Consider the following 25,329-nt stretch of genomic DNA (forward strand, 5'->3'; position numbering starts at 1 on the left):
GTCTGGTAACAAAACATTTGCAAACAAATACCTGATCTTGGACATCACGAAGAATTCCACAGTTCAACTCTGAGTTACATATCATCTTATTAGATCCATGATTGATCTGTAAATAACAATAGGCCTCTCTAAGCAGTTTACAGACTCAGCATATTGCCTCCGACAATCTGGGTCCTCATTTTATAGACCTTGGAAGGATGGAAGTCTGAATCAACTTCTGCCAACTTAGCAGTTCGAAAACATGTAAAAATGCAAGTAGAAAAATTGGGACCATTTTGGTGGGAAGGTAACAGCATTCCATGCGCCTTTGGCATTTAGTCATGCCGGTCACATGACCATGGAGATGTCTTCAGACAGTGCTGGCTCTTCAGCTTTGTAACGGAGATGAGCACCGCTCTCTAGAGCCGGAAACGACTAACACGTAAGTGTGAGAGGAACCTTTACCTTTACTGCATTCTAACCACTGCGCCACCATGGCTCCACTATGGATGACACTTCCTTCCCATAGATAAAGGAGTTACAGTATGCAGTTCCTACTTCAGTTATTTCCTGAAAAGATTTCTGAATAAGCCTTGTGCCACTTTGGAAGAATTCTATCGATGTTGTGGTAAAACTTGCCCACTGAATAAGGAATCAAAGAGTCTGGAGATGAATGCTATAAATATATTATTGGCATGCACATCTATAGTGATCACTGACCTCCTTGCCAAAGGAATGCAAAGGGTCCTGAAGCCCCAAAGGTTATAGGTTATATGCCTTTAAAAATGATACACGAGGAATAGAAAAGTAATGTAAATTATAACATGAACCTTACAGCTGGAATGCAGAATCAGATAAGAACGTGCAGGGACTTTAATACTGAATTCTACTTTTCTAAAGAGACCTCAAGCTTTCCCTTTCTTCTAACATAAACAATGTCCTTTACTGTGCCCATGTATTGACCCTTTTCACACCTGGTTTGTATTATCTGTCTCCTTCCATCTAGAGTAATCAGGCAGCTTCAATGTGTGTGCTCCTTCTGCTGCACAGTTCACAATTCCTCATAGTAATAATGTCTGTAAGTACAAATATGTTATATATTTACTACCCGGGATATCCATTTTTCAGTATGCTTCCCTTTTTCGGGGAAAGGTAACAAAAATAGATATCTAAAGCAAAATATATAAAAAATACAGATCTTAAGCTGTTTCATATCCAAGAATGAATAAAGCTAGGTGAAAAGAGTTTGAAAGTATTCACCATTCAATATTTATATGTATATAACTTTCATGTGGGAACACCTTTTGATATACAAGACTATATCTTCATATTTTCTGATGAAGTGAATGAAGTATACTTCTTTGAAAAGAAATTCTACGATTGGTGCACTGCCATGGAGAAAGCAATATTCATATTGGAAGGCAAACTACCTTTGAGACCGCAAGCAGAATATCCCCAACTGATCCTTGTGGACATATTGAATGGTACTAGTAATATTTCATTCTTGACTTCCAAACAACCTGTTTACAGACTACAGTTAATCTCTTAAATTGAGCCCAGCAGCTCAGAGATAGCCTAGACAGCATGTTCAACAGGTATTAAGACAGGTATTTCATCACTTAGCCATCCAACAATCAGGAAACTCTATGTGTACTTTTAATGTGCTCCAGGCTATCTTCAGGAGTGCATAGTACCATATAGAGATAATTATAAGTACTGTATGTTAAATATATAACTTATAGATGTTCATATAGAGTCAGAACAAAAAAGAATCACAAAAGATATCCAGGTTCCAAATTGTTAAGAACATTAAAGGCTAACAACCAACATTTTGAATTGAGTCTGAAAAGTAATTGATAATCTATATAGATCTTGAAGTATTACAGTGATAAGATCACAGTAGCGTATGTTCAAGTCAGCCACATAATTCCATTACATTTCATTAAATGAAGCTTCCAAAGACTCTTCTTTAGATTGTACTGTATTAGTATGAACAAGATGTAACAATAATGGGGGTAACTGTGTTCAAATTAAACAAAATATATAGTTGGCACTAAACGAAATTATAAAAATATTATTTACTTTTACTAATTATACCAGCAATAAAATAAATCAGAAAAATAAAAAGGACTTTCAACCTATGTACTTGATCTTTCAAATAGAAAAGGCCTTTTCAAGGTAGGTTGAATCTGGATTCCTGACATAATTTTTCTGTTAATTTCAATCTTACCTGAATTTAGTCTCAGTTTATGCATTTTTAATTACCCATTATTCCTAGAGTTACCTGACAAAACAATATTGCTGAGGCTTGTCAACATTCTAGTGGTATCTCATTGAAAAAATTCTTCTGGGGTGTTTCATGTGGTATAAATAGAGCATATTATAAAATAATTTTCTGAGAACGGAAGAGGAGGAGGAGGAAGAGGAGGAAAGAGAAGAACCATTGAAATAATTTCTCAGAAAAGTAAATATGTATCATTAACAACAACAAACCCCCAACATATATCTGCACGTAACTGGGGCCATGCAGATCTGACTTTCTGAAATCATTTTGTTCCTAGCTTGGCTATTCCAATATGGCTATTCTGGTAAAGTGGTAAAGCTGTTTTCAGTAAACTAATTCTTTCTTTTTGTAAGTGGTATTCCAAGCAAAAGAAAGAAGTATGCTTTGTGGTTGGACCACACAAATCTAAACATATCACTTCAATATCACCCTCAGCTACTCAATAAATAGGAGGTTGACTTAATAAGCTAAAGAGAAAAAAAATGCTTCAGGGTGTTTTCATGTCAGCTCTTTCAATAGTCCACAAATTAGTCAGGACTTTAAAAGAAAAACTGACTAAGGTGACAGAAAAATCACCAAGTTTATTTAGAAAATTATTCAAATCCATAAATCCTTATTAAAATAAGTACCTCCCATTGAAGCCAATAAATCATGAAAAATAAAAGAATCTGAATCGTAGGACAGACATTTTAGGAAAGCCACCGGGCTTGCAGAGATTCATGGGAACACCCAGCCTATTTTGACAAAATCAAAATAACAGGATTACATAAAGTTCCTCCGCTCTCAGATCATCAATTCCACTCACTGAAAATATCCATATAGTAAACCTATCTGTTTGAGAAGTCTAGGCCAGCTGAATATTGCCCCTAAGACAAGTCAAGCTATGGGGGGGTACTATTAAGCAATGGGATGGAACACACTCTCTGCATGGTCCTAGCAGAAGTGTTGAAAAAGATGGAGTAACTAGCAGTAACATTCTCATTCAGAATTAACTCCTGGATTAAATATCTGACTTGGCATTAAAACAATGGGTGCATTAGGTTAGATAGTACTACTTGTATTTCATGGTAGTACTTCATGGATAGTACTACCCATGAAGAAGCAAGGGAAAATATTGTGGTTGATTCAGATTATGTTGGTTTTCTGATTTACTGATATCAAAGGGTGATATTCATGTCAACCTGAGTCTAAACAAGAGGCCTCCTTCTGGGGCATTATTTGAGAATGTTGATGGCCCTTTTGAATTTCAAGATCTTCGGGCTACAGCTATTATGTGCAGTAGGTTTATGACAATTGAATTTTCTGAAGCATAACTGGGTAAATTTTGCTCTTCCTTCTAATAAAAACACATTCTCATTGTACTGTGCTGATTATATCTGTCTGCATCCATTATGTACAATACATGGTGCACTGATGGTTCAATGTGATTATCTTCAATAAAATGTTTATGAGACAAGGAGAATTAATGCAGTCAAATAGTATGATTCTATAATACATGATGTGCACATAACAGCTACACTACACACCAACAAGTATAAACCTTCTACTGACTTAAAATTTTAAAAAACAGCCCATAATTTATTTATTTTAATTTTGCTCCAGGGAAATTTTTGCATTCCTTCACCCCCCGACTTAATGTTTTATTAAATATTTTATTCATGCTTAATAATGCAATACTTTTGTGTAAATTGTTTTATGAGATTCATCAAAAGTACAGTATGCATAGCCTACGGTAATTTGTTGTGGGCTGACATAGCAATAAAAATACCGTTTCTCATATTGATGTTGCAAAGTTGCCATCAATGCTGATACTGCTTCATGTTCCTCTATTTAGTGTTGAAAATACTGAACTAAAATGGGGAGATCCAGGTTCGATTCCCCATTAGGTATATATACTTTTTACTGGATCAGTCAGAATCTCCAGTCTACGGGGGAATTCTTACTTCAGAGTTATTGTGAAGTTTTTTTAAAAAAGGAATAGAAGAATGCACATCATCTTGATCTCCTGGAGGAAATATATTGAACAGTAGGAAGAACAGGACAGGAGCCAGTTGCATTCAAAACACATACACATGATCTTCACCACAGCAATAGCGCCTAGCTTGAATTGGTGCAACATTTTTGCTAGCACCCTGGAATCTAAGACTGCTGCACACATAAACAGAAATTATGTGGAAAATCTGTGGCTAAATAAAAATACTAGATTTATTTATCATTGTCCAAGCTAGTATTTCTGGCTATATGCGTCTAACAAGCAAAAAATAAGAAGCCAAAAACATATTTCGCATTGTATTCTGGTTTATTAGTTGGGAATTTCAGTTCAGATACAACTGTAAACAAAAAAAGTTGCAAAGATTCTAGGTTATTTTAATTGCTCCCAGGACCATAAAAAGTCAATGAAGGCAATGAAAGCTATTTGAAAGTAATAAGCCAGAATTCAAAGCAATTTCATTTTTAAATGTGAAACAGATATACAGTTATCTATGTTTTCTTGGTTAAAATGAGTTTACATCGTATGATTAATTAAAAATGAGCTCCTTTATAAACCTCACTCATCTCATCAATAAAGCCTAGATCATCATTAAGTTTTAAGTGATCAGGAAGTTTCCAATACATAATACTGCATGTGAATATATTCGTACAACAATTACCTCTAAAGGTACTGGGTAAAATGTCTGCCCTCAAAATAATGAAATCTGCAGTATATTATGCTGCATTGAATACATGTGATGCATTATCTGATCAGGTAAAAGCAATTCCCCATGAGTGGATTACTTCTAAAGTATTGCTTGGGAGAAAAATATTAATGAAAGGTATCTGAAAGATAAGGTGAATAAAGAAATGGAAATAAAGTAGATTAGTGTGCGACTATAAAACTCGAGTGGTTAACAATGAATTAGACTGCTTTTCATTAATCAAAGCCTCAAGAACCAGAAACATGTATTATTTAATTCTCAATTATTTAATTATTATTAAAAGGTTAGTATTTTTTTTTATAATTCACTTTTTAACTTTACAGGAATTTCAGATTCTCTGTCATGAATCTGAGGTCCTTTCTACTTTCATAGTTCTCAGGTATAGTTCTAGAGTATAAAATGTCATGCCAGTAGACATTTTATACTCTACCTCCTGCTCTAGTTGCTATTCAGGTTTTTATTTGACAGTAACATTTTTACAATACAGCTTGGTGACAGACAGGATGCAGGCTCTCAGATGACAATATGGGTAAGAGTGCCAAATGTCCTAAATAGAATTGCCACTTTCTTTTTCAGCATCTTGGATAGGACACAATTTATATCAATCATCACATTCTGCTTCCGATCACCAAAAAACAAGTGGCAAAGAGCTTGTTTCTTAATCAACCAAATATTCAGTTCATGCAGTCTCTGTACCAACATTGCAAAAGTTCTTTGCAATAAATACTGTATATCTAGAAATCATCTCAGCTCTCAAAATATGCAAGTAGATAATGGAAACAGCAGAACTGAGAGAAATGCATGTAAATAGCAAAGTAAAGTGACATTTTCAAATAGCAGAAAATTAATTATCTGTTAATGGCTTTACTGAAAAAAGGTGGGGACTCATTACTGTAAGAATACGAAGAACAACAACAACAAAGAAACCACCACCATTTATTACCTCTCGGTAATAAATTAATCTTCCTGAGAATTTGTTTTACAGAAAATAATTTCATTGTGGGTCTGCCATTCTCAATAGACAGATGCATTATGTACTGTTTGGAAACAAAATAAATGCAGTACCTATTTTATTTTCTAGTCATAGTTGGTTATTAATGTGAATTTCTCTTTTTTGGTCTTCAACATTTATTAGGTACCCTTGTCCATAACACTTCAAGCTAATGCTTAACATAAGAAATAACTATATTACATGTTGTTCCATACTAATTAAATGAGATTCCACAATTTCAAAATTTAAGAAACTACAACAGAACGCTGTGTAACATTAAGGGGTAAATAAATAAATAAACAAACAAACAAACAAATAAAGGCAGAAATTGTATTGATTTTCTATCTAATTTAGCTATCGTGTACATACCTGAGCAGCCTACAAAAACTTCTTCCATAGCTGAGCCTCTGACTAGCTGCAGCCACGCTGGGTGGAAATGGAGGACGTGATGGAAAGTAAGCTAGTGCTGCAGAGAATATCACAGCCACAATGCCAAATTCTATGGGGACACAATTAAAGAAATCAGAGGGAAAAAATGGATTATAATAAAATATACATACATTGCCCCAAAATGTTGCCAACCTGTTTTAAAATGCTATGGGAACAACAGAGAATATGATCTGGAAAGCAGCTTACTAGATCCATGGAATGATCATACAAATATTGTCTGATTGCAATCCCCATTCACTAAACTATAACAATAGCAATAGCACTCTAAATTTGACAATCAGCATTTTATATGAGACACTCATAAACAATAGCAATAGCTCTTTGACTTCACAGTGTTTTACAGCCCTCTGTAAGTGGTTTACAGAGTCAGCATTTTGCTCCCTACAATCTGGGTCCTCATTTTATCCACCTCGTAAGGATGGAAAGCTGAGTCAACCTTGAGCCTAGTGAGATTTGAACTGCCAAATTGCAGACAGCCGGCAATCAGCAGTAGTAGCCTGCAGTATTGCACTCTAACCACTACACCATTATGACTCAACAATCATTGTAGGGCTCATTACCTATCCTTTCAATAAACAATAGCAGTAACTCGCATTCATCACAGAAATGGAATAAAATGGCAAAGATATACACTGAAGTTAAGTACATACATTTTCGTTTAAAAGGGTCAATATATACATTAAGAATTAATAGCAAACTAAAGCTACAAATTCAAATAACAGAAAATTAATAATAAGTTAATGGCGTAACTGAAGAAAGCAACAGGCTTTTGTTAAGGGACTGAAATGAATGAGGAAATAAAAACACTTTAAGGAAAAGGAAATATAAAAGACCTCCATGAGTTTTTCCTAAAAGAAAACTGCAGTTACGCTATGCAAATCAACACTGAGATATACTTTTGTCATGCTATTAAATATAAGGAAAGTTAAGCCGCAATGAGATTATCATACTTTAATTTCAAATGAAAGGGATGAGCAACATATATCAGCCAGCAGAAATAAACAGTACAATCAATTTTTTTGATTCATCAAATACTTGGTTTAGCAGACTTAAAATGGAAAGACAAAATCTGCTATATATGTTGTACAAAAATCCTATTCCCATTTTATAAATGCATAGAATATGTAAAATGCACAAAAACCAATTTGGATTTAACAGACATTCTGCCTTAACAGAACCGCTTTCCCTCACTATTAGGTGTTTAATATCTGTTAAATTGAAAATCTATTGGATTATGTAAAGAAAATTAACTTTTGAACACAAATAAATAATAAAAGAAACACCCACATAGAATTCAAACAGATAATGAGTCTACTGGAATACATCACTGTGCATATAATTTGATTTTCTAAATATAATGGTACAAACCATCTGGATGCTTCAGAGAAATGTTTAAGCATCCAGATGTTCTTAAATTCAACTTCCATTGACCATGCTGTGCTTGGGAACTGTAGTTAAACAATATCCAGAAGGCTACTTCACTCTTACTTCAAATGAAATCTATGTAACAGAAAACCAACTACAAAAATATTTCTCTTTTCTTTGAAAGCTATATCGACCTATTTATTTTAGAGAAGAGTTGAAGCCTTCACTCGTCCTCTAAGAGATCTCCAATGAAGCTTCTATAACCCATAATCTACAGAATCAGATGAGACAAAATATACATGAAGTTGAAATAACTTTAGTAAAAACCTTACACTGATTTACAATATAAAAACACCCACATAATTTTATATGAGGACTGTATTTTATTGATGTCTGAAAAGCAGAGCTGGCAGTGAAATACCAAAAAAAGAATAGGAATGTCAGTTCTATTTTAATACAACCACATACTAGTGGAAAAACGTTTGACAAGTGAATTGAATAGGTACGGTTGGTCACATTCAAGAAGATAACATTTATAGCTAGGGTTTGGTATTTTAATATAAAAAGCAAGTAATTCTATTATCTCTATTCTTGTAGCAAGAGACATTTTTTGCCAGATACATCACTAGAGGGCAGTAGCAAACCCGTAACAGATGTACATAATGCAGTAAAGTATAAAATTATTTATTAGTTACCTGCAAACAATACAGCCTCAATGCGGTCTTTTATGTATTCAGGACTATTTCCAAACACAGGTGGAACTGTTGATGTGCTATTTGGCCCTGGAACTACCAAAGGTCCTACTAAAAACGCACATGCTGCACCCAGGTAACTGATCAACGATGCAATAGCTGTGGCAGTGGCACGCTCATCTGGTGAAAACCATGTAGTAGAAAGAAGTGGAGAAGCGCTTGTTACAGTTGGGCCTGCCAATCCATTTAACAGCTGTCCTCCATGTATTAGCCTGGAGACAAAGCAAAAGGGAGAGACATACAGACTGAATTGCCATACACAAACTCCTAACAGTGTTATAAAAATCTATAGGAAAACAGTTCAATTGACATCTTTATGCTGGGTTTAAATGAAGATTTGACATATGAGCTTCAAAGGGTGGTTTCAAAAATTGGCATGAAGACAAGGATTAAAGTCAGCAGCCTCTTCAGGAAGTATATGACATCATTTTGCTGATGTTGTAGGCACTAACCAATAAAATTTTCAATATTTGCTATCAAGTGGATCATATTACCTCCCCCCAAGTAAAGACTAGTATTCAGTAATTATTTATCAGAGAAACCTATTAATTAAGAAATAGTCTCAAAAACTGCCACTCACATTGGGGTAATAGAAAGAACACTGGTACTATATTGTATATTTGAATAAGAATATCTACATCTGATGAATATGTGAGGCATATTCATTTTTATGCATGTGTTAACTTTAATTTTCACTTACATTGTACATTAAGCAAATGAGAATTGAATTATGTAAAGCCAAAACATTGCATATAGACTTCAAGACTTTGATAAAAACAAAGTCAACAGCAAATGCTAGTGCAGAACACTGAAACACTTCTTTATTTTTGCAATATTAGTAATAATGTTTCATAACACATTTTTGCAACATACACAAAAGGGATCTTAAAAAGGGGTGGGAGGGAAAATTACATCACACTCTTGTTTTCAAAAGTAAAAAAAGACAAGCAATCAATAAAGAACAAAAAGAATTAAAGAAATCTGCAAATCTTCCAGACCAAGAAACCTCAAACCAATGAAATTGACTAAACTATGTAAATGCTTAGTCTCATAATCATCATGTTGGGGTCTGAATGCAGTAATATGCTGTTTCTCTATCTATCTCTCTGTCTCTCTCTCTTTCCTGGTTGAAGATACTCCATTGCAGGAAGCAGAACTAAGGAGAACTAAGTGGACAGGAAAAACAACAACTGAAGCATCTAAAGTGGAAGTTCTGTTGCTTTTGATATATAGCTCTTGTCAGAACTCCAAGTATTCTTGCTGGGCATGTGCACATAGACTCAAGACAAACAAACAATCCCAGCACTATTTAATTTAAACCAGTACAAAAAGTCTTCGACTTATGACAATTAAGCCCCAAATTTATATTATTAAGCGAGATAGTTGTTAAGTGAGTTTTGTCCCATGTTTTGCACTTTCTTGCCATAGTTGTTAGGTGAGTCACTGCAATTGTTAAGCTAGCAACATGGTTGTTAAATGAATCTGGCTTCCCTATTGACTTTGCTTGTCAGAAGGTTACAGAAATGGTCCTGGGACACTGCAACTGTGATAGATATGAAACAATTGCCAAGTGACCATGGGGATGCTGTGTACAGTCATAAGTGTGAAAAAAGGTCATGTCATTTTTTTCAGTGCGGTTGGAACTTCAAACAGTTTGTAAATAAATGGTTGTACAGTAGGACTATCTGTATTTCATACAGAAATACTGCAAACACTGGCTCTTCCAATTTCATAAAGGTCCTGAATTTTTTTTTAAAGAACTTTATGTGATGAGACTCTAAAGTCATTTGAGTAGGAGTTGGTTCTAAAATGTAGTAGTTCAATGCAAGGCAGCTTACAATGTCAGCTGGCCATTCTGACATGTGGGAAAACTAAGGTCTGGTTGCAGGATCAGACCAAGGACATAGAAGCATGACTTCCAATCAAACTGTTCAAATAAATAACTATGGGTTTTGAATAATGTGATGATCAGTTACTCTCTAGTAAAATCTTGGACTGTTCTGGGATTGTTGAATACAACAGAGGAAAATCTCTTGGCTTTGGCTTTTCAGTTCATGCCTGGAAGTTGCATTGTAAGAGACTCCAGGTCAGGTGGCCTTAAAAGGAAAGAATACATACATAAATTATTGCCGCATGTGATGGTATCAGATATTCAGGATGGCAACACATGTGCTTTTTACATGGGAACTGAATGACTGGTTTTCCTGCTTTCCTTCAGAGACAGAATATAGTATTAATAGGTTCTTACTGTCACTACATGTCAGTGTTAGTTTTTAGTGCCAGTTCTCGATAGTCCTGTTGCATGAAATTTACAGTTTATTATCTGGTACTATTGATACTAAATTTTACAATTATCTATTCTGCAGGACTTCAAACCTTGATTTTCTGATGTTCCTTTTCTGAGTAGTTTACAGAACTAGGTGCTCTTGGTTACTTCAGTCTGCAGTATCTCACTGAACTCTTATCTTTTATTCATTTATCAATTGAAGATGGGAGTCCATTTAGACCAGTAGCCTCAAGCAAGGAAGAAATAATGCTGGGGATTGGATAAGCTTAGCACAGGGTAGAAGAGATTCAATTTATAGTTATTTCTTTTCCAGGTTCTTTCCATAAACAGATAATTTTGCATTATACCTACCATCAGACCTATCCATTTCTTATTTTTTACTGCTTTTTATGCATTCCAAATGTTTCGTTTTTGTGGGACAGACACTGTGAAATACTGTCTAGATAAAATCTCTTTACCATGCATTTGAATCAATTTCACTGATTTGTGAACTCTGAATTAAACTACTTTCCGCTTGGGGGTAAGATCATTTACCTTATCTTCTTAGAGACAAAATGAAAGAATATATTCAAATATAGTTTTACAGCAATCTATTACTAATGGGAGAGCCAAATTTGCCGTGGCTAATATAGCTGACAGAAATATGAATCCAACAGGACTTGTACAGATTTTGCCATCTGTGGCTTATGTTCACTGTAGCTGATTTCAACCTGAAAAGCTATCATAAGTTTTTCATATAGTCCATCACCCACTCCAAAAACTGCTTTATGCTTAGAAATATTTATTACTGTTATTCCTCCTCCCCTTGTTTATGTTGCCCAGAAAGAGCAAAAAGTGACTGCATTTTTCTTCAGATTTCACACTGCAATTTAAGTTTGAGTCAGAAATGTTAAATGCCTTGTATATGAAATATGAAGATTGAAATACAATTTTGTTCTCTATCTGCCCCAAAAGGAGAAAAAAAGGCCTTTTTAAATATGGTCAAACTAAGAGTAGCATTTTGATAAATTCCTGTACCCTGGGCTCTGCTCTTAGGTTTGTATGTGATTTTTCCAATTTTCATTTAATTATTTTTAGATCTCAAGCAATGTGGGGAGTAGCGAGAGTTCAAGACTAGGGTTTTCATAATATGCTTGAGGGAAAAATCATGGAAGAAAATATGAGGCCATTTCAACAGTTATGAAATAATCAATTATTTAACCTTTCCCTTGAGACAGAGGCTCTGACTTTATTTTAGTAAGTTTAGTATTCATACCAAAGCCCTTTATTTAGCATCCATTTTGCATTAACTTTACTTTTAGTTATTAAACTGGAAAAGCAAGATTAGCTTCAAAGAGCTGAAGTGAACTGTGTATGAATACATCACATCCTTTGAGCTACATAAATCATCATTGTATTTCATCAAGTCCAAAGTCAATTTGTCAAGAGGCATGGGGTGGACGCTAGGTAGTAATTACACACTAATATTTGTGCTAATATTTCCTGTTAGCAATGCAGAGTTTTTTATGTGCTGGCCAAGGCAAGCTGAAACATCTACTTAGTCTTTGGGACAGAAAGGGAAGAAAGATGGCTGAATCAACACAGTTTTTTTTTATTTTAAAATCTAATAAAAATAGTATACCAATTGGCCAGGATGAGTGGATTATATTTGCTTTCTAAAATACATGATGTTGTTGAAAAATCATTTTAAAAAAAACAAAACAGTAACACATGCACAAGCACAAACACTCAGACACATAGTAGCCACATGGTAATTCCAGAATATTAGATTATTTATTAATAATCAATAACTATTATTAATTATTGCAAGACCTTTGAATTGTTCAGAAATGAAGGAATGTAAAAGAGGTCTTTCAGCTGAACTCCTTTGTATATTTCAGAAAAATAATGAAACTAACATCACTCTTTATTGCATTCCCTCCCTTCTCCTCCCCCTCGAGAATGATATACCAGCTGTTTCATTGTAGCTCACTACCTGGGGACAAAATCCCCAAATTTGCCCTGCAAAAGGATTCAAATTTACCCTGCAGAGAAAATGTTTTCCATTGCATAATGAACAAACTTTGGTGTAAAAATGTTGGCTTGGCACTACATTAAATTCAGCTGATGTTTTTATTTGTATATTTGATTTAGGCACCGCCTGTCTCCAGTTTGACTCTGGGCTGCTCAGGATATAATATAAAAAGAGACAAATGAATATACAATCTTGTAGAAAATATTAAAATAGGATGGCATATCCAGTCAGCCCTACCAAAATATATCACACAGTCAGCAAGGGGCTCTAACCACCCTAGCTGCGGAGAAGAATCAGATCTTTTAACACCTTCCAGTATGCCCTCAGGGCGGAAGTCCCCCTGCATCTCAGGGAGAACTTCATTCCAGAGGTCAGGCATCACGGAAGAGAAGGCTGGCTTTCTGAATCCCTCACAATGACCCTGTTTAATTGAAGGGACCTGAAGTGAGAGTTTGTTTAGCTATTTTCAATTCTGTATGAACAAAGAAGACTCCAGGAATAGAGTCTATACCAGTCAAAAATCCTTTTTTTTTTTTTAACTTTTGTGAACTTGGTGCTTTATATTGTATTAGTTAGGTTTATTTTCTGTCTGAAGATGAATTGAAAATAATCCTCCTTCCATTTCTCCTCATAGCAACAACCCTGTAAGGTAAATTGGATTCACTGTTCCAATGTCAGTGTATTTCTATGACTCAGGGTGGACTTGATCCTGGCAGTCTCCATTGTCAATCCAACCCTTTAATCACCATACTAGACTGGATTAAAACCCAAGAAAATAGAAAAACTAGAACTAAATTTGAAAAAAAAAATTATTAAAATGAAACTTTGCATCATGTTGTTTAGTTTTACATTTTTCTAAAAGAAGAGACAATTCTGACGTTATATCCTTAGAGTTAGGGTTATATTTACTCCTTTTAGCAAAGTGAAAAGATTTTTACACAGAGGCACCATGACTTGAATGAGGAACTACTCTTAAACTGAAGAGAGAGAGAGGGAGAGAAAGAGAGAGAGAAAGAGACAGACAGACAGACAGAGATAGAGAAGGAGGCATAGCCTATTTCAATTCAGAAAGGTTTTGATGCTGAGTATGAATAACTTGGCTCAAATGCATTTGGCCATCCTTAAAGTTGTTATTTTACTGAAAACTTTTCAATTCTGAAAATCTTGCTATTTAGAATCTGACTGACAACTTGTCAAGCAAGAGCCAAAGATTTGCAATAAAGCAAATTCTCCCATAACAGGCCAATTCCATGGCATTTCTGTCAACATTCTGACAGTGAAAAGGCAACAGCATAATGATACAGCAAGACCTCTGGCAACACAATGACAATTTTTCTCAATCTTTCACATCATAATACTGTGTTATTGCAGTCTGTCAACCTCTTGAAAATGTTTCTTTGATCAAAGTTGCATCTAAGTTCAAAAGACATCGCCATAGGGAATCAAAGCTAGGAAGCAACATTGAGATAACTGGGGGGGAGGCCATCCAAACATTTTCCAAAACAAAACATGTAAACAGTAAACAATTATTTTAAAGATACACAAAGGAGCTTTTAATGGGTAACTTTTATTTCATATGAACCAACAATATATATAAATATCAAGAAGAGTTTGGTAAACAGCCACGTGTCTGGTCACCAGACAATTAAGCAAGAAGTTACTAGATGTTGGAACACAGAGAGCTCCTTCTTAAATTGTTAATATCGACTGCATTTACTTGAAAGAAAAACAACTCCGAATTTAAGAGGATTTCCCCAAAAGAGAAGAATACTAAGATAATCCTGACACAAATACTGTGTAAAGCCATTTCCCCACCTTGCCAACTTCAGCAAAATAACAACCTTGGAAATTCTCTATTCCTATGCAATAAATGTATGCATGGGATATTTGTGTATCCTTCTGTGCAAATAAACTAATATATGTATCTGCCAAGCACATATTTCCCAAAAGGAAAATTTTATTACAGTGATACCTCGGTATTCAACTGCTTCAAAACTCATCAAATTCGATACTTGACTCATTTTCACGTGAATGTCCCAGTATTCGTTGTTTGTTTGGTACTTTTTTTAATTGTCTTTTTTATTAATTTATAATATAAAATACAAAAATACAAAAACAAATAACGGGAAAAATAGGGGAGGAAAAAGGGAATGGAAGAGTGTAGAAAAGAAGGGAAAAAGAAAGAAAAGGCATTTGTTTGGAACTTGGTGTGCTGCAATAGGAAGAGGGAGATTGCTGTGGAGAATGGACAGAAAGTTGGTCATGTTGAGAATGTTACTACAAAGGAAACAGTGGATATCCACAGAGGGCAGACAGGAAGTCACCCATGCTGGAATAGGAAAAGGGACAGACAGCCGAAACAAAAGGTCACATGGTGATTCACATGATTTGTTTGGTCTCATTATTTTTAATACTTGTCGCCAATTAACGACAAGTATCAATTAACGACAAGTATCAAGATACCACTATAATTGAATTATTGTGTGTGTGCCTTTGAGTCAGTTTTCTTGCCAAATTTTAGAAGTGGTTCTTCCTAGGGTTGAGAGAAAAGGACTGGCTCAAGTTCACGCAGCTAGATTTGTGCCTAAGACAGTACTTGAACTCAAGTCTCTCACTTTCTACCCTGATGTCTCAACCAGTATAACAAAGCCCATGAATTACCTACTAATTCATATTAATTACTTGACAAGTAAGAGACCCTATATGCAGACATAATTGACCAGCACATGCATATGGCAAGCATTCATTCTTATATTTAGCAACATTGAGGTGTGTGTGTGTGTGTGTGTGTATCTCCTTCTAAGGGGAAACAGGGAAAGAAAAGTTAAAGAAATTGATAAATGTGAGATGGGGAAATGCTAACTATATTATAGAGGTAGAAAGAACAACAACAAAAAAAAAGCACCTCATTATAGAGTGTTACAATAGGATGAAATTTACAGGTAATCCCCTCAGCTTGTTTGTAGCTAATCTTCAGGCATATCCTCCAGGGTATCCCCACTTTGCACTAGTAATCTCTGCAAGAGAATCTGCAGTCTGTCCCATTTAATTCCAAAATGTACTTCAGAGCATGCAGAAACATGACACACATCAACAATCCAAAACACTTTGAAGCACTTCCAGCATTTTCCCAAGATTTTACATGACTGCCCCTTTGTAGCAAGGATCCTGGGAGAAGGTATTGTTATTTTAAAAACAGATGTTACATTTAGGCCCTGAGTGCGCCAAAGTACATTTTGGAATCCAATCTAAATGCATCACGTAAGTCCTAGGACTCATCTGCATATCTTGCTCATCTCAGTATGTGAACTCATCAATTCCCGAATATGTGAATGCATGCTGTGGTTCTCAGCCTGACTCTTGCCTATTGTGAAGGCAGCCACTGCTGATCCTTTTTTGTTGCATAATCAAAAGTAGTGTTTTCTAATCTCTCCGGGCACAAATGACACTGGGCCATCTGGCTGCAGGGCTTCATTTCTTCCAGGCAATGTCTCCATTCCAGTTGGCTAAGAGGTGCTTTGCTAGCCCTTCCCTCCAGTCACTGGTTGCTTCCCTCTGCTGCCATTTTATCCTGGGCTGCTAAGATTAGTGAAACAGGGTACTTTTTTTGTTTGAACCAGTCCACTAACAGATAAAGATTACTTAAAAGGTTATGGCAGGACCATAACCAGATTCTGACCAGTTCTGGAGAACCGGTAGCGGAAATTTTGAGTAGTTCAGAGAACCAGCAAATACCACCTCTGACTGGAGATTTTACTGTATCCTTCCCCTGCTACGCCCCCCAAGCCCACAGAACCGGTAGTTAAAAATATTCAATCCCACCACTCGGTAGGACTCTTCTAATTTGGCTGCTACAGCTGCAATCGACAGCAAAATGCTTAAAATGATTATTAAATCTTTAAAAGGGCATTTTTCTCTTAGCTAGTTCAATGTGCTAAGCAATGCTATAATCTATTTTTCAGCATCTGTACTCCATGCCACATACATTTATAGATTTTCAGAGGTCTAATTATGAAGTTTTCCTTCTTATTAAAATAAAACATAAGACATTTTAAAATCAATACTCCCAGTATGCTAATGGCATAACTTTTTGAAGCTAACAAATGTTTCTAAAGTTAAATGCTTGTAGTAGACAAATATGACTGCTTGTTCATGCAGAATTCTACTTTACTGATGTTTATGTCTCAATATTTATGGGCCCTCCCTAGTTTCTCTTCTCTTATCTATGTCTCTTTTGCGGATAGCATATTTATGGGCAGGTCACAGCATTCCCATGAATTACCTCTGCTTCATGAACTGCACTGTTTATTGGTGGGCTTCCAATAAAATTCAAGTTGCTGGTTACGTTGCTCTTTTCCAGGCATAGGGCTTGGTTATTTGAGGGAGCACCTATTTCCTATAGTTCCTGCCCAACCATAATGTCTGAAAACGTCAGTATTTTTATTTATTTATTTATTTGATTTGATTTGATTTGTTAATCGCTTACAAGGTAATAGATATAAAAATAAACATGAGTATGAATACAGGAAATAGGTACAAATAAGTGGGGACAACAGGACAGGGACAGTAGGCATGATTGTGAGCTTATGCACACCCCTTACAGACCTCCAGGTATCCTCCAGGTCTCATCAATTAAACAATGGTGGGACTCCAAGAAGTGGGCTTTCTCTCTCATGGCATTGCTGGAACACCACCCGAGATTCACATAGTCTCTACCTTGGCCCATTTAAATGAGTCCTTGATATCTGGCCGTATCCCCTGGCTATGAGCTAGAATTGTTGGCAGATCCTTGATGGGGCATTTTAGTTATTTGATTGATTGTTGGTTTTCTCCACAGTTTCTTTTGGATTCTATATTCTTCCTGCATCTTCATTGTTTTTACTGTTGTGTTTTGTAAATCGTGCATCAAAGATACAGTGCTTAATTCTGTCCTCTTGAGAGTCAGCAACTCTTAAGACCTTCAAAAGATATACCAGTCAGTTTAATTTTTGGCTAATCTATGAAGGATCTTTGTTTAATGGATCCATCTACAAATTCAATCACAAAACTGCTCTTTTCAATGATGTATTAACCAAAGTGTGTCAATGTTATGTGTTGTGCATACCACCAATCAGCCCCACCTCCTCCTATTCTGCACAGAAATGAGATATGTCTACAGTTTTTATAACAAATACTTTACTGATTTTTTTAATGAAGAAAAGTAAGCCAGTGCCCTGAATACTGTGCTAAATTTATTAATATTCTGAAGATCACTGGAGTATCAAAAATCTAAGCACTTTAAAAACAAATGAATTAAACATAGCTAAAGAAACTTAAAATTAATAACTAGGTCATGAAGATATAGTATTATACAGGTACTTATTTTATTAAAGGGAGTGATAAATTTCACACTTCAAACAATTTTTTAACGTTCTCATAGGTAAACTACATGTGGAGAACCAGATTTTGTGCACTGCTATTGGCAGTGAGTAGTGAGTTAGTCTACAATACTGCATTCTAAGCACTAAGCCACCATGGCTCTCCTATACATTAAGGAGATCCTCTTTTCAATGTAAACTGTCAGAGATGAAACCAACACACAGGACATCACTGCTGTATCAATCACAATTTGCAAATATACATGTATCATTTTTCGTTCTATATAGTTATTTGGATTAGATTGATTGGGATAAATTTATGTCCCTTCAATATATTAGGGATAGAAACTGAATTGTTGGTGTGACTACATACAATGACTAACACTTATATCATATATTATATATTATATTATTATATTTTATTAACTTTTTTCTCTATTTAAAACAATCATTCTGCCACTTAATAATTTGGGATCTTTATCATATATTCCTTATTGTGGTTTCCTACTGATAAAATAAATTATTAGTTTTCTTACCATTTCCTTGTTTCTTGGTTGGATACAGGTATACATCTCAGGCCAGCACCTACTACCATGAGAAAGGATGTTAGCAGCACAGTTTTCCGGAGGCCTGCAGTGGGGGAAAAGTAGACACTGCTTTAGCAAAACATGGCAACCTTGGCAAATATCAATTCAGGAACTGGAAAGTTCAAATTAATCAAGTACAACACTGTTAATAAAATCCCAATGATTAAGATAATAAAAACAGTGTTTCATCATAATTAAGGCCAAAATAGTGCTTGACCTTATTACACACAGTTGCCAAGCAAGAAGGCATGAGGGAAATAGTCTTATACTATTGTTATGTCCAGCAACTAGTGGTTAGAAGCGTATTGTTTTCAGTTCTGAAGGTATTATAGACATGGTTTATAGCCACATTGAGCTTCATCCTCTATATATATTTGTCTACTTTCCTTTTAAAGCAGTGAAGACTGCTGATCATGACACAAGCTTGTATTACTGAATTCTACAACTGAATTACATTCTGTACAAATAATATTGGAAAGATATGCATGCAGCAGGAACTCTAAGATACATGGAGGAACTATTGGAGTGTAAATCCACATTGCATTCCTTAAGAACATAAGGATAGCCCTGCTGAATCAAGCCAACATCCGTTTTAAATCAGCACTTGGTTTCTCACAATGGTCAGCCAGATACCTCTGGAAAGCATAAAAGCCAAACATGAAGGCATACTCCTCTTCAACCACCAGCCATTGTTTTCCTGATATTGGTAGCTGAAGGAATGTTGCCCCTTACTTCGTGGTATTAAGTACAATAACAGCCCTTAATAAACTTTCTTTCTATATTCTTGTGGATTAGATAAATGCTCTTTGAAATGCATTCAGGTCAATGATCATCATTGCATGTTGTGGTAATGAATTTTACTAGTTAATTATGTGTTCATATAAAGACATATTGCTTTTATCTGTTTTATATTTCCTCCCAATAAATGTTATTGGAAGATCCCTGGTCCTTATGTTCTGAAAAGGAATTTGTTTTTATTTTCTCTGATCTAAACTATGATTTATATCTTTTCCACCTTTTTTCTATGCTTAAATGGTCCTCAAAGTTCTATCATTTTCTCATAGGGAAGGTGTTCAAATCATGTTCTGGTCCTCATCATCATTTTTCCCAACTCCAGCTACTTTTTTTATAGTTAGCAACCAGAATCACACAGACTATTACAGATGTGGACATATCTGATTATGTTTATTTTCCATCCTCATTTTAATGACCTCTGGTGTGGAATTTGTGTTTTCCCAAATCCTGCATACTGAACTCATATTGTCACTGAACTAACCAAGATATTTTTCTTACTAATTTCTTGGTTCAATTGTCAACATTTATACATGTGAACTTGTAGTGTGAAGGTGGACGTTGACTTAATGTGCATCTGTTTACACTTAGTTCAGCTAACTACATTCATTATTTACCTGATCAGTTTTATTCATCAACTTCTAAGAGCTCTTTGCAATCATTTATGGCTTACCACTTGGAATAAATTGGAAACATATGCAAATCTGCCCAACTAATTGCTTATCCCTAAGTAAGTCAAGATCATATATAAAAATTGAAAAGTACTGGTCCCAACTCAAACCCTTGAAGGACTATATTTCTTACTTTCCTCCATTCAGGAAAATTCCTGTTTATTTCTACTCTATTTTTTCAATAGTTGGTCCATTAAAAAAATCTTATCACACAACCACTAAATAGATGTTAATGAGGAATTATATCAAAGGCTTTTAGAAAATCCCAGTATACAGTGAGGATTAAGTCACCTCTATGCACATGCCTCGACATTCATGTTCCTCTATGTGCTTAGTTTGATTACCATGTCTACCAATTTGCCTGGAACAAACTTCATCCACCCACCCATCCAATTTCTATGACTTCCCATCACAGTTAATTACTCTGAAGCTGACCAGTCTGGTATTCTTATGCATCTCCCTAAATCCCTTTCTAAAATTAGCATCATATTGTTTGCTTTCCAGTCCTCTGGCACCCATTCTGATTTGAAGGTCATTATTTTGTTTTGCCTTAAATTCCCATTTGATATGTAAGAATTTTAGAATGGCTGGCATCAGGACCTGGTGATAGGTCACTATCTCCTAGAATACCCTGCTGACAACTATAAAACATGTATAGAAAATGTTTTATTAGTGGCCTGCCAGTTGGGGGAGGAAGCAGGGTCAAGGGTGACAGTGAATTACTTGTCTCAGAGTCAGCTAAGCCCAGGTCATGCCGACCTGTTGACTTCCAGTAAATCCTTTGAAGTTTTGGGAGTATGGCTCAAGACTCATGATTTAATTGGAGTAACTGCCAGAATCCTGACCACCTGCATTGTTAAACCAATTTGCTTTAGCTGCTTTATTTCTCCCCCTCATTCCCCACCCTCAAAAGTCAAACCCAGCTTGGGTTACCTATCTTATGTCTGCTGTAGTAATGAAAGATGAAAAAAAAAATCAGTTTTCCTGCAATTTTAGTATTTTTCTTGATTTAATATTTTTACTATTTTGTTATCTAATGGCATTCACTTTTCTAGCTGGTTTTCCTTTCAGTCTTTTTTATTAACTCCCTCATTTTTCAGGATTTTCTATTTTTGTAATCTGATTTGGCTGTGCTGGACCTGCAGGCAATTTTCATGTATGGTAAACCTAAAGGTATTCGTTCTAGCAGTACCAACTCTATCTCCAGTAGTACTCAATGACCTTTTGTGAGACGGTTGGCTTTCTCTACTATCCTTTATTTTTCAACTTACTGTAGTTGTTTGCATTTGCACTTTAGGAATTTTATATTTAGGAATTCCCATCCACCTCCATTTTTCAATAGCTTCTACTGCTATGAAATACTATTTATCATGCTTTGACTTTCTCTCTTATACTCGGTTTCTGTTACTTCCATTTCCTCAGTTAAGCCTCTCTTATTGGTTAGTATCAAAATCAAGGACTGTTGATTCTTTTCTGCGTTTCTCCACTTATCAAAGAAGAAAGTCATCAGGAAATGTTTATACGTTTTGATCATTTTGCTTACATTCTTCTATGGCTTTCCAGATGTATCATTTTTCAAATTCAGTGACCAGAACTGTACCAGTATTCTAAATGCTGATGTTCTATAGATTTATATAAATGTATTACTGTACAATATAAACTTGGTGGCTTTCCTTTCAATCCCTTTCTTAATAATCCCTGCGGAGTTAATAACTTCCTTGAGCGCTATTCACTATAGAGTTCCCACATTTGTAGTCAAATGTGACTGTGCTGCACCCTGCAGGAATTTCCTATTTGCACGCATGTTTAACTTAATAGTATTACTTCAGTAGTATCAACTATGCTTCCAGGACCATTACAAAAGTCCCATGTTCTTCTATAAGGAAAAGAAGGCAAATTGGTTTCTTTTTTTTACTGCTACAGATTTTCAAACACAGCATTTTGTTGTACATTTTTATGAGAGATGTGGATCAAACATAAGTAGGTAGAAGCTTAATCTGCTCCTTATCCTTGTGCTTTCCCACCTTGGAAAATCAATGCTTTTGTGTCTTTAGCTTTACCATGAGTTGTGTCTCCTGGACACACTGTAATGCACTAGAATACTAAAAACTAATTCTATAGGCATTTTTACTAGACAACTGAGTTCACAATACATAATATTGATTTAACATGTTAAATATGTTAGAAAATATCCACAAAGACTATTATCCGCTTCCTATTTCTCTTTCCCACACATTTTCCCCCACCTGGGGAGGATAGTTGATGGATTTCCAACAACTCAAAATAAGAATGGATAAGAATGGAGCAGAAAGCAGTATTTTTTTTCTATTTTCTCACACTTCTTCAGGCTAAGAGAAAATTAAATAGAGGCACACTGAGTTTCAAACCACACAAAATACCTTTCTAAGCCTTTTAACTGTGTTGAGTTCCAGATGTACTTATTGGGAAGATATCTGTATGAAGACCCTTAAGGTATTTAACTGAACAACAGACATCTATATTTGTTTATCCATACTTACATTAATCTGTGTGTCACTAGAAGCTAACTCTGATTTGAAAATGCATAATCAGTTCTTCAACATTTTTAATGCTAAAACCTTTTTTCCTCGTATTGCATGCTATATCATCAAAGTCATGCCTCAATTAAGGCATTATATCTCCTTAAATATTGCATATTTTCTCTATACCATAAATGTTGACAAATGCTGTTCAAGAAAAGAAAAAACTAATGCTAGAGATTTAGAGAATATGAACAAGTCACAATTGAAAGCCGAGGAATAGTATGAACTGTTACGATCAATTGCTCTGGCAAAAACCAGAGTCAACAAATAAGTCTTTATGAAAACCTATTGAAGATGTAACTCTAATCACAGTAACAGAAGAAAGAACCAGTCACAGCTCGGGAAATAGAGATCTTTATAAAAGCATTTTCAAAGATTTCAACAAAAATAAAAAGATCTGTAATATATTTGCCAGGAAGCAGAGTCCTAATAACAATTCATCCTCTTATCAGAGTTCAACTTCCTTTCTAGGCTCTCCAACAATGCAATCTGGTTTCTACTATCTTCCAACCAATTCTCATATCAATGGTTAAGAAGCCTGGCTGGACATCATCTTTTCTTAAGTTTTCTTTTCTACACCTAGGATTAAACATTTTAGTTTGCTTGCTACTTAGTGTGTACTCTTCCACTGTCTACATTCTAAGCAATCTAATGCTATAAGTGTGATTTTACATCATCTTACAATTTGTAAATAGACCAACGCCAAGTATCTTGGATTTAAAGAACTTTTAATATTTTTTATCATGCATAGGTAGCCTTGTCCAAATGAAGAAGTATTCTATGTGAAAACTTAATTTAATTTTCTAATGAAAATTACAGTGGAGAATTAATCCTAATCTTTATAAAGGTGAATAAACTATAGACATCAGGATCAAAAAAAAGATTGAGTACCACAAGCTGAGTCTAGTTGGGCAAGGTATACTTCATACAGAAAGACCAATCACATTCTGTTCAAATATTAGTGCTGGCTATTTCCCCAAACACCATGGGGAAGAACAATATGTTGCAAAGAATAAACGAGGACAGATATTTGATGCCCACATAGTAACCACAGGAGTGAAACCGCTCTCTGCTCTCCGACTTAGGTGAATTGGAAAATTGTCAGATAACACTGATCCATTTATTGCTTGGAGCTGCTGTCTTGTATTCCTTCTTCTCCAATATTAAGCCACTCTAATCCAATTTGATCTCATTAAAAGGAGCAAATCCTTCTTTCGGTAGCTGTAATTAGGAATCAGAGAGCTAACTGCCTGGTTACCTGGTGAGGAAGCAGTGTTAATAAGCTCTTGACATCAAGTGGTTTGTGTGGGAATTGAGGATTGTTTGAAAGGGAACAATAATCATGGTATCCTTCTGGACTGCACTTATGTACAAGAGATTTAGGATACCTTTCCACAAAGTTCTGCTCCTCCCTAAATGGGTGGCTCCAACCAGTGTGTGTGAACCAGTGAATGTGGGGGGATAAGGATGGAGAGATTATCCAGACAACCATTTTCTTATGGAGTTCAATCTCATATTTTTTAACATCTACATGAAATCAATGAGGGAGATCATATATTCATTTGGAGTACAGTGTCATCAATAAGTTACAGTATGTTCTGTCCCAGTGTATAGAGGGTTTAGATGGGATGAAACAGGCTGAGACTCAATCTCAGCAAGATGAAGTTGCTGTTTGTTCAGTATGGTATTCTGCTCTAGAAGGGGTGGGATGGTGCGGCACTGTCTCTGAAGAAGCAGGCCTGTATCATGGGATTCCTCTCAGACTCTAATAGCTACTGCTATGTGAGCAGATAGAGGGCACGGGGAAACTTTGCCTAATTTCAATTGGTGTGCTAGCTGCAGCCCCCTCCTCACCTGGAATGAGTGGACTTTACAACAACTCCTAATATCAGTATTATGCCTGCAGTGCAGTCTACATGAACTGCTTTTAAAGACCATTCAGAAGTTTCTATTTGTCCAGAATCTGCAGCCCAATTATTTGCTGGCACTTGCTCCTAGAAGCACATTACAGCTCAGCTCAGCTCTGGTCTCTGCAAAGGCTTTATATTAGCTGCTGTGCTGATCATTATCAATAAATTCTGCATGGCTTGGCACTGAGGTACTTGTAGGACCAACTTCTCAATCCAGAATCTACCTGCTTGACTTTTGTGTCAGAGAAATTGTTAATAATCTCCCATTTTTGCAACGTATATGGAGTGGACTCTCTTAGTTGCTGCTTTTAGGTGATACCATCTACATTTTGAAATGACCTTCCATTAGAAATCAGGTTGGCCCCGCATTTTTTGTCTTTTGGAAACTTTTGAAAACTGAATTACTGTATTCTGGGGGGCATATGGTGAATAATAGGAAGCCCTATCTTGTCTAATGTTATGTGTAGTACTTATAAGTTATTAAGGTCAGGTCTTGAGTTCTTATTGTTTTCACCACATATGTTGTTGTTTTTTTTAAAAAAAAATCCATTTAATTTCTGTAAACCACTGGGCTTCTTTCGTTTGTACCATGTAAAAATATGACACATAAAGTATACTGTAATCGGGAATCAT

The 25,329-nt window shown here is 35.5% G+C and overlaps 1 protein-coding gene across 1 annotated transcript in view; it reads right to left on the reverse strand.

The window, feature by feature from the left end:
* Positions 1 to 25,329, reverse strand: part of SLC49A4 (solute carrier family 49 member 4) — a 74,145-nt gene that overhangs the window by 35,776 nt on the left and 13,040 nt on the right. The window contains exons 2-4 of the mRNA XM_026665458.2: positions 18,712 to 18,805; positions 8,461 to 8,729; positions 6,320 to 6,449 (exon numbers count right to left, since the gene is read on the reverse strand). Coding sequence (XP_026521243.1) covers positions 6,320 to 6,449; positions 8,461 to 8,729; positions 18,712 to 18,805 — 493 coding nt within the window. The remainder of the gene's footprint in view (positions 1 to 6,319; positions 6,450 to 8,460; positions 8,730 to 18,711; positions 18,806 to 25,329) is intronic.

Source organism: Notechis scutatus, chromosome 1 (assembly GCF_049901735.1).
Source record: "Notechis scutatus isolate UNSWTSFEM ecotype Mainland chromosome 1, rNotScu1.2, whole genome shotgun sequence".
Classification (NCBI taxonomy): Eukaryota; Metazoa; Chordata; class Lepidosauria; order Squamata; family Elapidae; genus Notechis; species Notechis scutatus.